This window comes from Anas platyrhynchos, chromosome 10, assembly GCF_047663525.1.
Source record: "Anas platyrhynchos isolate ZD024472 breed Pekin duck chromosome 10, IASCAAS_PekinDuck_T2T, whole genome shotgun sequence".
NCBI lineage: Eukaryota > Metazoa > Chordata > Aves > Anseriformes > Anatidae > Anas > Anas platyrhynchos.
The window spans coordinates 23,511,561-23,523,810 of NC_092596.1; the positions used below are offsets into that span (position 1 = coordinate 23,511,561).

Here is a 12,250-nt window from a genome sequence, read left to right on the forward strand (position 1 = left end):
GTGGTTGTGACATTTTGCTTGCATGGTCTGCAGAGGATGAGCTGAGGATGTGTGCAGGTCTTATGCTCGGTTGGAAGAAGGATGCTCCTCGCCGCAGCAAGACGTGATGTTAAGGTCAATGGGAAGCTGTCTGACGGTGTCTGTCCGGGTAGGGAGTCTGTCCGTGGTGTGAAATTAATGTGTAGAAGATTCCTGATGGGCACTTTTTCAGGCTGCAGCTGTCGGTCCCAGCACCAGGCATGTAACAGCTAGGACTTAATGTGGACACCTCCACTTTTTTGCATTAGATAAGCCCTGCAGCTGAAAGGCATCATTTCAAGTGTTTTTCCTTTTTCCTTTCTGTGGCTCCCATTTACCATGAAGGCTCGCATCGCACCACTGCCGTGTGGTTGTGCCCCACGGAACATTCCCAGCACAGCCACGGAGTGGGAGCAGCCCAGCACTGCTGCCCTCTGTGCCTGCCCAGCACCGATGTAAGAGATTGGTAAGATTTATTCCTTGTGGGTGGGCATCAAAATGCACGTCACTTTTCAGCTAATCGAGAGCAAATCCATGTTGATGAAAACTGCGACTGCCCATTGGGCTCATTTTAGCCTATGCTAAAATTGCCTGGTTTTAAGTTAGAAGATCAGCAGAGAACAAGTCTTTTCACCACGGACCATGGAGCCGAGCAAGGAGGGAGGATAAGGAAAGGCAAAATGTGATCCTCTGCAGTCCATTTATTTCCTTTTTTAGGGAGATTCTGAAATCTACAAAAATATGGCTTGTATGATAGTTCACTCGGTAAAACTTTTAAACCAAATTTTAATCCTGCAGACAGTGGCAAGGCACAGAGAAATTGAATCGTGGCAGAAAGAGTCACATCCTTCTCTGGTGAGGGTTTTTTTTTTTTTTTACTAACTAAAAAAAAAGAGCCCTGGCTTCTCAGCACATCAGATAAGAAGACCACAAGGAGCATCGTGTTGTGTAACTGAGGGGCTCAGGTCGCAGCCTGGGGAAGGCACGCACCAGGAGCTGGTGGCAGGGCTGAGCAGGGCTCATTGCCAGGGGACTGGGACCACGTCAAATGAAATCCACAAGGAGAACATAAGGCAGACATACGGGAAGATCTGCAGAATGGGTAACAACCGAATCAGAGCAAAAGCAGATCCTTGTGGTGGTGCACAGCTCATCTCTCTGACCAAGAACGTGAATTATTTTCAGCCAGTTCCACCAGTGACATCCAGGAGATGAGAAGAGGTAACTATTAAGGCCCAAACTGCTACTATTTCATGAAACTTCCCTACGATATCTCCCACGATAAGTAATCAAATATCTGTTCTAGAAGCAGAAATACAGAAGTGTTGTGGATGGACACCAGTTAGCTGCAAGACCATCTTTTAATTAATTCCTGCACTATATGTCCCTTTATCTGAATCTCAGATCAAAACAAACAGCCTACATAACTATGTCATCGTTTTTCAGAGATTTTTCTTTTTAATTTTTCCTTTTAAACAAGAAAAAAAGGTTGAGCGCTTGAATGTTCAAAGAACGGAAATTTCTAATATCATTTCCCCTGGTGATTTTAACAAAATTACTTTGCATATCTGTTTATCTGCGCTCATCTTTCTCATGTTGGGTGTCTCAATTTCTGTTGACTTAAATTCTCAAAATGCAATCACATATCCTCGCATTAGCTGAGACAAAATATTTATCTGTTGCTACGTTTCCATTAAATACCACCATATATTTTGATTCAAAGCTGATTGTTTCAGTCCTTTTCTGCTTGGGTTGGCATGAGCTCCCCTGATAGCTTCACCAGATGACAAACCCCTTTGCACGTGTCCATCAGCAGGCTCGGAGGTGTGTGTTTGACCATCAGCACGGCTTGCAGCCTGCTTCTCCATTCCCCTGGACCTCGAGTGGGCTTTTGGAAGGCAGATTATTTTGGACTGGTCGATATTTTTCCTAAGAAAAGCCTCTGCTGCAAGCCAACCGAAATCGAAGCCAGATGGCGAGGCCTAAAATGTCATTTAAATGTGAACTGATGAACACGGTCTCTGGGACTCTGTGGTAATTTACTTGACTTGTAGTGTGTCATGGGTAATTATCTGGCCATCTTCAAATACGTAACAATAGCGTATATCAATAAAAGTATGAGATAAATACAGTTTTCATTATGTGTGAAGGGCCTCTTATCAACGTTAAGATTTAATAATGCTCATAAATTTGCCTTTTGAATTATAGTTTTCAAAATTTGCAAGTGAGGCAAGCCCAAAAATATTCTTGGTGCCAAAAATTCACTTATTTTTATGACGTTTTTAACATTCCCTTTCCAAAAAGAGAAAGCCAACTTGCATATACTATTTCTGGCTTTTTGGATTACTTTCTAAAATAAGAGTAAAGCAAAATTTCCCCATGAGATCTGTTTTCCAGCGTACAGTTGAATTTCCCAGGGATCAGTCTGTTTCCTCACCTTTCTCAGCAAAACAATTCTGGTAGTTCATGTAATCTGAAAACTCTGCTATTGTAAAATGAACATCAGAGGATTCACGTCGTCTCAACATTGCAGGTGAGAAAAGGTATAATAAAAAAATCTCTGATAGACTATTTTATTCTTAAAAGTTTGCATGCTATAATAACTTTTTTTTCACTAAAATAAAATAAAATAAAGTTAAGAAGCAATAACTCTAATGACCCTACCTGAAACAAAACTAGCAAATCAAAGCACAGCTTTCTGTCAGTTTGAAAGTAAATGATAATTAAATTTACCTGGGCAGGCTTCCACTAACCCAGACTACAAAGCCTAAATCGCTGCTGACCTGCAGAGACTCTGACACCCAGCTCCACCCTATGGGACAGTAAGTGCACCTTAGGTCTGGTCCATTCTGGAGGGGAAAAAAAATAAGAAATTAAATGATAGAATATTATTTGGGGCAGATCTGTGTATAATTGAAATTTTGCATTAGTTCTGGCAAAGCCAGGAGAATTAAAATAATTTCCCAGCTCCTGACGAGCCAACGGAAACAATTCCTGCTGCTTTTGCATGCACCCATCATTCACAAATGAGCGCTGAATAGTTATCGTTTCGTGAATGGTATGTCTGCAGTGTGACTTGGGGAATGATGGAGACACTGCTTAGAGAAAACTATCTCCCCCATCTACTAAAGCACTCACTCGCTGCATGTGCAAAACAGGAAGAGGAAGTAAAATTGGCTCTGCCAGGACAGCTGCTCTTGAAAGCGTGGCTATTCTGTTACAGGTTGACAAAAAAAAAAAAAAAAAAAAAAAAAAAAAAAGACACAAAATGCAACGAACAAACAAAAAGGAAACCCTCTTTTTCAAACGTGCAGTCCAAGAGTCTTCGTGCCTCCTGCAGGTTCCCACCTTGTCAAGGTGGTTAACCACACGCAGGGCTTGGGGCACTACCTGCGAGATGCCGCCACCTGCCATCAAAGGCAGCGAGACTCGGAGGCGTTTGGCACAGACAAAGCCTTCTGGTTTGCATTTTGGATGGAAACCGTGTGAACCCTGTCGTCGTCAATGAAGCAGAAATAGCCTTCTTCCCTGGCTTCCCCTTCTGCCAGACATCCCCATCCCTGCCTCCTCCTGAGAAGAGTCTCGTGTGCGAAGCAGTAACACAATCCTCCAAATATTTAGGCTAACAATGACGGGATTCTCTGAATGCTGTCCTTGTGGTTCTTGCTGGCTGTAATTTATTTTATTTGCCTCGGGAAAGCCCACGAGGATCTTGGAGCAAGTGCATTATTCCAAAAAAATGTGAACTACAGGCAGTGCTGAAGTCATCCTATTGTCTTGGCTTTGGCTACCCTCAGCTCTCTTTCTATGAACAAGTGGTTAAAAAAGCTTTTATTTGCAATAGGATACAATCAACAGCTTCATGATCTGAATCACATCCTATCGGGTCTAGCCCCAGTAAGAGATGGTCCCCAGGAGAAACAAGTCCAAAGCGGAGCAGAGCTTGGTGCCCTCTTTGTGCAAGATTCAGAGAGAAGTCACTGCTTTGGGGAAGTCCCAGGAGAGGAAAGAAGCTGGTAAAAAATTTTTGCTTTATCACAAAATACTGTATTCCCAATTTCTCCTTCTTAAATAGCTGGTGTCAAAGCAGTTTCCAAAGCTGAAGAGCTTTCCAAGCAGGCTGCAAACTATTTACTATCTGACATTTTTTGTCAAATAATCAAGGGCTGAGCATCTTCGTTGTGATGCTGGGAAGGAGTCTGGTGCCTGCCCAGAGCTGGGAGCATTCAGGGTCCAGGAGGAGAAGGTGAGGTGGGTACAGTTTGTGCCAAGTGCCAGCTCACCTTGACCCCGAGGTGTGACCAGGCTGCTCCCACATCAGGATGTTCTCAAGACAAATGCACAAAGCCCGTACCCCTCGGTTGTGCCTGATCCCACAGCCCTGTGAAGATGGACTTCGACTTTGAAGGAGAGCTAAGAAATCACCTTATGCCCCGTTAGCAGTGAAACGACAGGGTATAGCTACCCTTGTTCATCCTGATGCCTGCAGTGCTGCCCTCCTTCCCTCGCTGACTTCCATCCCTCTCCCAAAATGCCCTACAACTCTCTTCCCTCCTATCTCCAACCTTCCAGTTCTTGAAAGGAAGGGACAAAAAAAAAGAAAAGGAGATCAAAGATAAAAATTTAAATTTAAATTAAAAAAAAAAAAAAAAAAGGAGAAGAAATAACAAAAACTGAGTAGTAAAAAGCAGAAGGAATGGCAAAAAGAAGTAGCAAGAAAAGCAGAAGGAATGGCAGAGCGGAGTAATACCAAACTGCGCACCACAACCAAAGCAAGCTACAGAAGTGGGTTCGCAGCAGGAGACAGCAGGCAATGGGTCACCTCGCCTTGGAGGCTCTGGGACCTCCGTCCTGGGACGTGCCCAAAAGCAGGTGGGACACAGCCCTGAGCAAGCTGGCCTGATACGGCTGGAGCAGAAAGTTGGACTGGAGACCTCCCTGGATCCCCTCCAACCTGAATTATCTCGTGGTCTCGTGGTTTGGGCTTTCCAGTGCCCGAGGAAGGCTGTGGGGGAGGCAGCTGCGAGGACAGCGTCCTGCTCACCCCCTCGGTGCGGTGTGGATGAGGAGTGCCTTCCTGCGGTGTCCTGGCCTGTCCTGGGCGTGCACAGCCAGAGGTGCCAAGGACCCACAGCAAACATGCAAATCTCTGATTCAACAGCAGGAAATCCTTCTGGGACGTGTCGGGGGGGAAGAGATACAAGCAGAAAAACGGGAAGGAGATGTGGCATCGCAGCTGGGGGAAGTGGGCACAGCTGCAGGGCTGCGTGCTGCAGTGTCCAGGCAGGGATGGGTCTCTAATTCCAGCACCAGGTGGACGAGGGCTTTGCCTTTTCCATCACCCCATATGCAAGCTTCTGATTTTGCTACGTGAAGTAAAACGGTGAAGAATGGGGAATACGAGCACGGTGAATAGCAGCGTGCGGTGATGGAGTGCGGTGGCACTTAAACACCCGAGTACAAAAGCGAAACTTGCCGTTTGCAGCTCGCAGGAGGCAAGGAGCTGGCGGAAAGCTGGGAGCAGTGGTGGCACCGAGCTTCAGCGTGGGACACTGACCCCGTGGGGGCAGTGGGGGCTGCAAGTCCCTGTTCAGCCCCCGCTCACCTTCCTCCCCATCGCTCCCCATCCCAAATGCCACCCGTGCCAGGCTTGCAGCAAGGTTTCCTTCCCATGCCGAGCACGGCTAAATTAGGGTGGGAAGCCCTTTGAGCAGGAAAGGGCAGGAGGCATCCTGGGGACCCCAGTGAGTGGACACAAAGGCAGGGAGGGGTTCCCCTCGGGACACCCCCATGGAGGTGTCAGGGGAACAGGTGGACCTGGAGGGATGCGATTGCTGAGAGCAGGGGGCAGCTTGTATGGGATTGCTTGGTCTTTTTCCGTTTTTTTTTGTTTTTTTTTTTTTTTTCCGCCTGTGGCTTTTGAAGGGAATCCTTAATTCCGGGGAAGCAATTTCCCCGATGCTTCATTTCCCACGAGAGGCTGCAGCTCGCTGCTAAAGCGGTGACATTAATACCAGCGGACCTTGGGGATCGCATGGAAGAAAAGCACCCTCCCGGGTCCCAGCTGGCTCTCGGAGCCCTTCCTGGGCTCTGGGGAGGGGGGAAGGCGGCGGCGGGGAGCGGGGCCGGGCTCCTCCCCGGGGCGGGGGGGGGCCGGGGCCGGGCTCGCCCCGCTTGAAGGGCGGCCGCGGGGCAGCGCAGGGCGGCGGAGCCGAGCGGAGCCGGGCGGCGGTGAGCGGGGCTGGGGGGGGCTCCGGTGGGCGAGGGGCTCCCGGGGGCTGCAGGCACCGGAGCTACACCGAGGGGGGGGGGGCGAGGGTCGGTGGGGTGAGATGGGGGCTGCAGGGGACGGGGGGCTGCTTTGGGAGGTGCCCCCCGTGCGGGGATGGGGTCGGGTTTTTTTTTTTGGGGGGGGGGTCGTTTTTTGGGTTGCAGCAGCCCCTGGGCTGTGTGGAGGGAAATATTGGTTGGGAAATAGCCGCGGGGAGGTGACCTGCTGCTGTGTTAAAGCGGTGAATGGAAATTTGCACAGCGAGATGCAGACCGGAGGCTCAGCTGGGGGTGCTTTTTGGTTTTAGGAGTGCTTCTAGGTGTCCCCTAGCAGCCCACAGCGGTGTTGTAACCCTGGATTTTAAGTCAGGTTATGCAGACGCTCCAAATGGTGTTGGGGAGGGCGACCCGCAGCAGGGCTGCTTGTCCTGCAGCCTGCAGGAGCAGCTCCTGAGAGCCTCAGCTTTAATCCCCGGAGGAAGTAAAAGTTCATAAAGCAGCTCGGCCCCGCTGAAGGAGTGATCGCAAATGTGGCACGGAGATTATATAAGACGGTTCATCGAAGGAGCAGATGGTGGCAGAGATCTCCTGATTATCGCTCAGACGCCAGGGCTGTGCCGGCAGCCCCAGGGGCGGCTGCTGCGAGCCCAAACTTTTGCAGGCATCATCCCCGGTGCTGTCCCGGCAGGCAGGGGGGGACCTGACCCTAAAAATGCCCTGGGGAGACCCAGGTCCCTCACTGCCCGGCCCCCCCCGGTGCTCCTCTGCGTTTCCTAGCAGGGCTCTCCCCCTCCTCTGAGCTTTGTGTGCCACTTGCAGGGATGGGAAACGGCTCGGCTTATCCACTGGGTTGTCCCATTTTCTGCTCATTCTTCAAAATAATCTTAACTGCGTGGAGATGCTGTCAGATGAGAAACCTGTAAAGTGCAAAAAGATCACCCCAGCCTCTTAATCTCAAATATCTTGAATAGTTTTCTGTGTCTGAGAAAGAACTGATATGTGATGCCTCAGTAAGTGCCGAGATTTTATCTATATGGGTTTTCATGAGCTAATTGAGGCTAATGTGTTCCTGCAGTGCACAGCACAGCAGGGTTTTGCTCGGCGGGTCTGCTTCCTAGGCATTAAAGCAGGGCAAGGGCAGTGGCCGTAAGAGCTTGAATACCTGTCCAGATGATCCTGGCAGATGAAAACATGCAATAGGGATTGTGCAGCTTTTTTTTCAGAGAATAAACTACCTGCCACTCCCAAATAATTGGTTAAAATTACACAAATGTTACCACAAACTTAATTTCAGCCCTTGTGTCCCCATAAGTGTCCACAAACAGACCAAGGAGAAAAAAATGTGCTCTCTTGTGCCAGATTTTGCCTCTGCTCCCATCTCTGCAACCTTGCTGGCATTTTTGAGCTTTAACATGTTTTGCATGTTGGAAATAATCAGAGGATTGTTTTAAGTGCATCATCTCCCAAATAGCTGAAACCTGTCTGAAAGCCGGAAGCCTCAAGCACCCCAGAGTGGTTGTGAATTCCCAGTGTATCCCAGGGAGAGGGGGAGAGGCTGAGGGCATCCGTCTGCACTAATGCTGCCTGGCTATTTTCAAGGATGAAAATACGTACCACTGAAAATCGGTTTTGAGCACATAGTGTGGGTTCTCATAAGTGATATTGTCCTGGCTGTTTTCATTGTTTTTCTTCAAGTCATGGTATTTCGGTCGGCAGGTGTCTCGCAGTGCTAATCATTGGGGTTTTAGATGTCTCCGGCCGAAAGTGGGGTTGTGTGTCTGAGACATCAGAAATTGAAAAGGAATGGGAAAATTACGCAGGGGTGAAACACCTCTTGCTCCCTCTCGCTGTACTTTAAGACACCCCAAGTTAAGAACATCTTGTATCACTGTGCCCAAATGAATATCTGAAGGAAATGGTAAAATTTTCACGAAAGAATGGCTGATGCCATTTGAAAACAGAGCCCTGGCCATAGGGTCAGCTGTGCTGGGGAGCCCCAGTGCTGCTAATGGCTGTTGGAGCAATGTGAAAAGCAAACCCAAGAAGAATCCCATGGGTACTGATGTCTGCAGACCAAGCAGGCTGTCCTGTCTTCAGAAGCAAGGAGCCTTGCCACAGCTCCCTGCTCTGCACGCCAGTGAGCCCTGGTGTGTCTTGGCTGACAAGCATCTCTTATCAGAGAGTGCCGTGGCCACCTTTGTTGCCCCTTTCTGCTGTTTTTCTGCTGCTTTAGTTTGCAGGCAGTTGGAACCTCTCGGTATTTTGGTGGAAGGAGGATGCAGCCAGTACTGAGGACGTATGAAAATGTGACCCCCACCTTTACGCCACCAGCTGTAGGTGCCAGCTGTGGAGCAGCGGCTGTGCTGGATCATTATAATTATGCGTAATTAATTGTGTAACGTTGGTCTGTGCAGAGCCACATCCATTCCTAGCTTTTCTGTCCTTTAAGAGAGAGATGATAGGTTTTTTCTCCTATTTCATAATGATATTTTATTTTTGTGTGCTGCTCTAACATAACTGACTCCAACTGTAATATAGCTAACTCTAATATAATGATAAATGACTGATTTTTTTCATCTGTAGGCCTGAAATTCATCGCCAGCTAGCCAGTTCCTCCCCCCGTAAAGATGACCGAGCTCTTCGACAACCTGTCGTGCCATCACTCCATTGACGACTTCCGAAACCGCGTGTACTCCACGCTCTACTCCATGATCAGCATCATGGGCTTCGTCGGCAACGGCGTGGTGCTCTACGTCCTCATAAGGACGTACCGGCAGAAGACGGCCTTCCAGGTGTACATGCTCAACCTCGCCGTGTCCGACTTCCTCTGCGTGTGCACCCTGCCCCTGCGCGTGGTCTACTACGTCCACAAGGGGAACTGGTTCTTCAGTGACTTCCTCTGCAGGGTCAGTTCCTACGCCCTGTACGTCAACCTGTACTGCAGCATTTTCTTCATGACTGCAATGAGCTTCTTCCGCTGCATAGCCATCGTTTTTCCAGTCCAGAACATCAATTTGGTCACGGAGAAAAAGGCGAAATTTGTGTGCGTCGGCATCTGGATTTTCGTTACCCTGACAAGCGCTCCTTTCCTGCAAAATGGGACCTATCAACATGGCAACAAGACCAAGTGCTTCGAACCCCCAGAAGACTCTAACAAGACAAAGCTGGTTGTGATCCTGGATTTTATTGCCCTCTTTCTGGGTTTCGTTTTTCCCTTTATTGTCATAACCATCTGCTACACCATGATCATAAGGACCCTGATGAAAAATTCCTTGAAGAAGAACCAGGCCAACCGCAAGAAGGCCATCTGGATGATCATCATCGTGACAGCCACCTTCCTGGTCAGCTTCACCCCGTACCACATCCTGCGGACCGTGCACCTCCACGTGCTGCGGCTGAAGAGCGCCAGCTGCGAGGACACCGTGTACCTCCAGAAGTCGGTGGTGGTGACGCTCCCCTTGGCCGCTTCCAACTGCTGCTTCGACCCACTTCTCTACTTCTTCTCGGGGGGCAACTTTCGGAAGAGGCTGACCACGTTCAGGAAGGCTTCCTCCTCCAGCATCACGCAAGCCTTCAGGAAAAAGTTCTCCATAAAAGAGAAGGATGATGAACCCTTCGGGGAAAGCCAAAGGGAGAATGGGAACGCCTCCGTGGCCACGTCGTAGAAGGGCGATGCCTTCGGGTAGGATCTCAAATCGGCAATGGTGATCTCAAAATTGTTCCAGGAGACACAAGCAAGGCCCACAGGCCTTTTTCACGATTATATTTGTAGAAATAACGGTGGACAGTCTCTGATTTCTGCTGTTCTGCTGCAGTGCGGTGGAGCTGATGGCCCCTGCGCCGCTGCTTGGGCACGCGCAGCCACCTCACATGGAGGAGGCACCGGCCAGCAGCAGTAAATTGTTGATCCGATGATAAGTTCATGTAAACACACTTTTCAAAGCCTGTATCGTGTTTGGGAATTCGCTTCGTTTCACAAGTCTGCAAAGAGCGCTAATTCTCTGAGTCAGTGGGAAATGTAAACACAACATTTGCTGGACGCCGCACACGGGAGCTGCTGACACATGAGGAGGGCAGAGTTTTCATTGAATCTTAAAACAGACGCTAAATTATTTACACAGCAGAGGTCAAGATAATTCCTGCCCTGCTCCCAGCTGCTTCGGCTTTGGACTTCAGGTTTCAAAGAGCAGTACACGTGTGAGGCTTGCAGGATGGGTGCCCGGGTCTGTGAGCCCAGCGGTCCCACCCGGACAAGCAGCAACCTGGGCACGCTCTGGTTTGCAGCAGATCTGCAAGGGGGTTGAGCAGCGGGGTGTGCAGCCAAGCTCCTTGGCAGAATTGGCTGTGATGTTAAGCTTGGATACATCTCCTGTGCCTCGGCTGTGCCTCGCTGCTGCTGAGCAGGGGCTGTTTCTGCAAGGCTCCAGTGAAGGCAGCTGAGGCAGCATGTCTTGGTGTTGCTGCACCCCCTTGGGCTCTGCCTGTGGGGAGAGCATCCTCTGAATCCCTAGAAAAATGTTCTTTGTGGGAGTAGCTTTAAAATTATGGTAGCCTAACATGAGTTTGAAATTCATTTCAATAGGACTGGTACTGTAAGTGATGGCTGCAGGATGCAGGTTATCACTCCAATTCTTCAGGACTTTTACCTAAAAATAGCCTATTACTATTTAATTTTTTTATATATTTTTTTATTTTTTGCCTTTTGGAAATATTGACTAAGTTAAAAAAAAATAAAAAATAAAAAAGTAGAAATCATATTTTAAAAATAGCCAAATATGACTGAAAGGTGGTCCCACTCGGGAGTGTTCATCTTGCTGACACCTTGCAGAAGAGATGCAAGCCAAGGCACTGGGAGGGATCTGAGGAGACGTGGACATGAAGAGCCTGAGTGCCGGGTGTCAGTCAGGAGCCCAGATGAGGCTGGACACGATGTCAGCTTGAGTACGGCGTGATGAAAAACCAGATCGAACTCAGTTTCATTTGTAATGAGAAATTTCCAAATCCTGTCCATAAGGAAGCATTCCTGTGGTTTTCCAGTAAATCCAGTGTAAGTGAAGCCAGTTCTGCCTTTCTTTTAGTGGGGCAAAGTTCAGCCCAGGATGCGTGATACATGAGGACAGAAATAGTGTCTGAATCCTAGCAGAATTCTGTAGCTGGAAAACGTGGCTCATAACAAATAGGAAATGTGTTTTAGTGTTGTGGCATTTGTGAAGCTCCTTGATGTCTTAAATAAAGCAAATTGTTTTAATACTGTAAAATAAGAGTGAGCAGAAGGGTTTGGACTGGGAAAGGAGGGGGCTGCTTGAGATTATTGTTACACCTACAGGGAGGAGTAGGTGTTCGCTCTGCACACCACAGACTGCAAATCCCCGGGTCTGCAAAAGACATTTGAAAAAAAAAAAAAAGAAAATTCACCTGCAGAGCAATTCGTGGATGGGACGTTTCAACAAGACCAGAAACATCTTCAGAAAATGTTCAAGATCTACAAAACGTGAAACTGTTCGTGTGGAGGAGCTACAGCTCCCCTGAGCCCCCCTGGAGGGCACAGCTCCCACTGCACTGGTGGAACCACAAACTGCTGGGGGAGACCCACGTCGGCAAACATTTCTGTTTTAAGGGCAGCACCAAGCACGGTAGCTGGGTCCCAAATCCCTGAAGGCATTGTGTAACTGTGAATAGAAATCACCGTGATAAACTGAGGTTTGGAATATGTAGAAATAACATGTACCTTCGCCAGTTTTAAAGTATTGTGTACAGTAAAGCTATATATATATATGTTGCAAAGCATTTTTATTATGCCAGAGATCTCTTTTTTTTCATTGTTTTTATTTTTTTATGACAATGGGTATGACCAGAGAAATGACAGTGGTTTTTTGTTTGTTTGTTTGTTTTTGTACAATAGGAAAGACTGTATTTTAAAGAGGGCTGCTGAAAATTAAATGGAAATGTTGCAAGTTAAACC

At 48.2% G+C, this 12,250-nt stretch overlaps 1 protein-coding gene across 1 annotated transcript; it reads left to right on the forward strand.

The window, feature by feature from the left end:
* The first annotated feature begins 6,021 nt into the window (after window positions 1-6,021).
* Window positions 6,022-12,248, forward strand: CYSLTR1 (cysteinyl leukotriene receptor 1). Its single transcript, XM_038184272.2, has 2 exons — window positions 6,022-6,249; window positions 8,872-12,248. The coding sequence occupies exon 2, from the start codon at window positions 8,916-8,918 to the stop codon at window positions 9,951-9,953; it is 1,038 nt and encodes a 345-aa protein (XP_038040200.1). The 5' UTR covers window positions 6,022-6,249; window positions 8,872-8,915; the 3' UTR covers window positions 9,954-12,248.
* Window positions 12,249-12,250: the final 2 nt, after the last annotated feature.

Bases quoted from the DNA above. Each gene is read 5' to 3' on its own strand.
- CYSLTR1 (XM_038184272.2), top strand. From the start codon at position 8,916: ATGACCGAGCTCTTCGACAACCTGTCGTGCCATCACTCCATTGACGAC.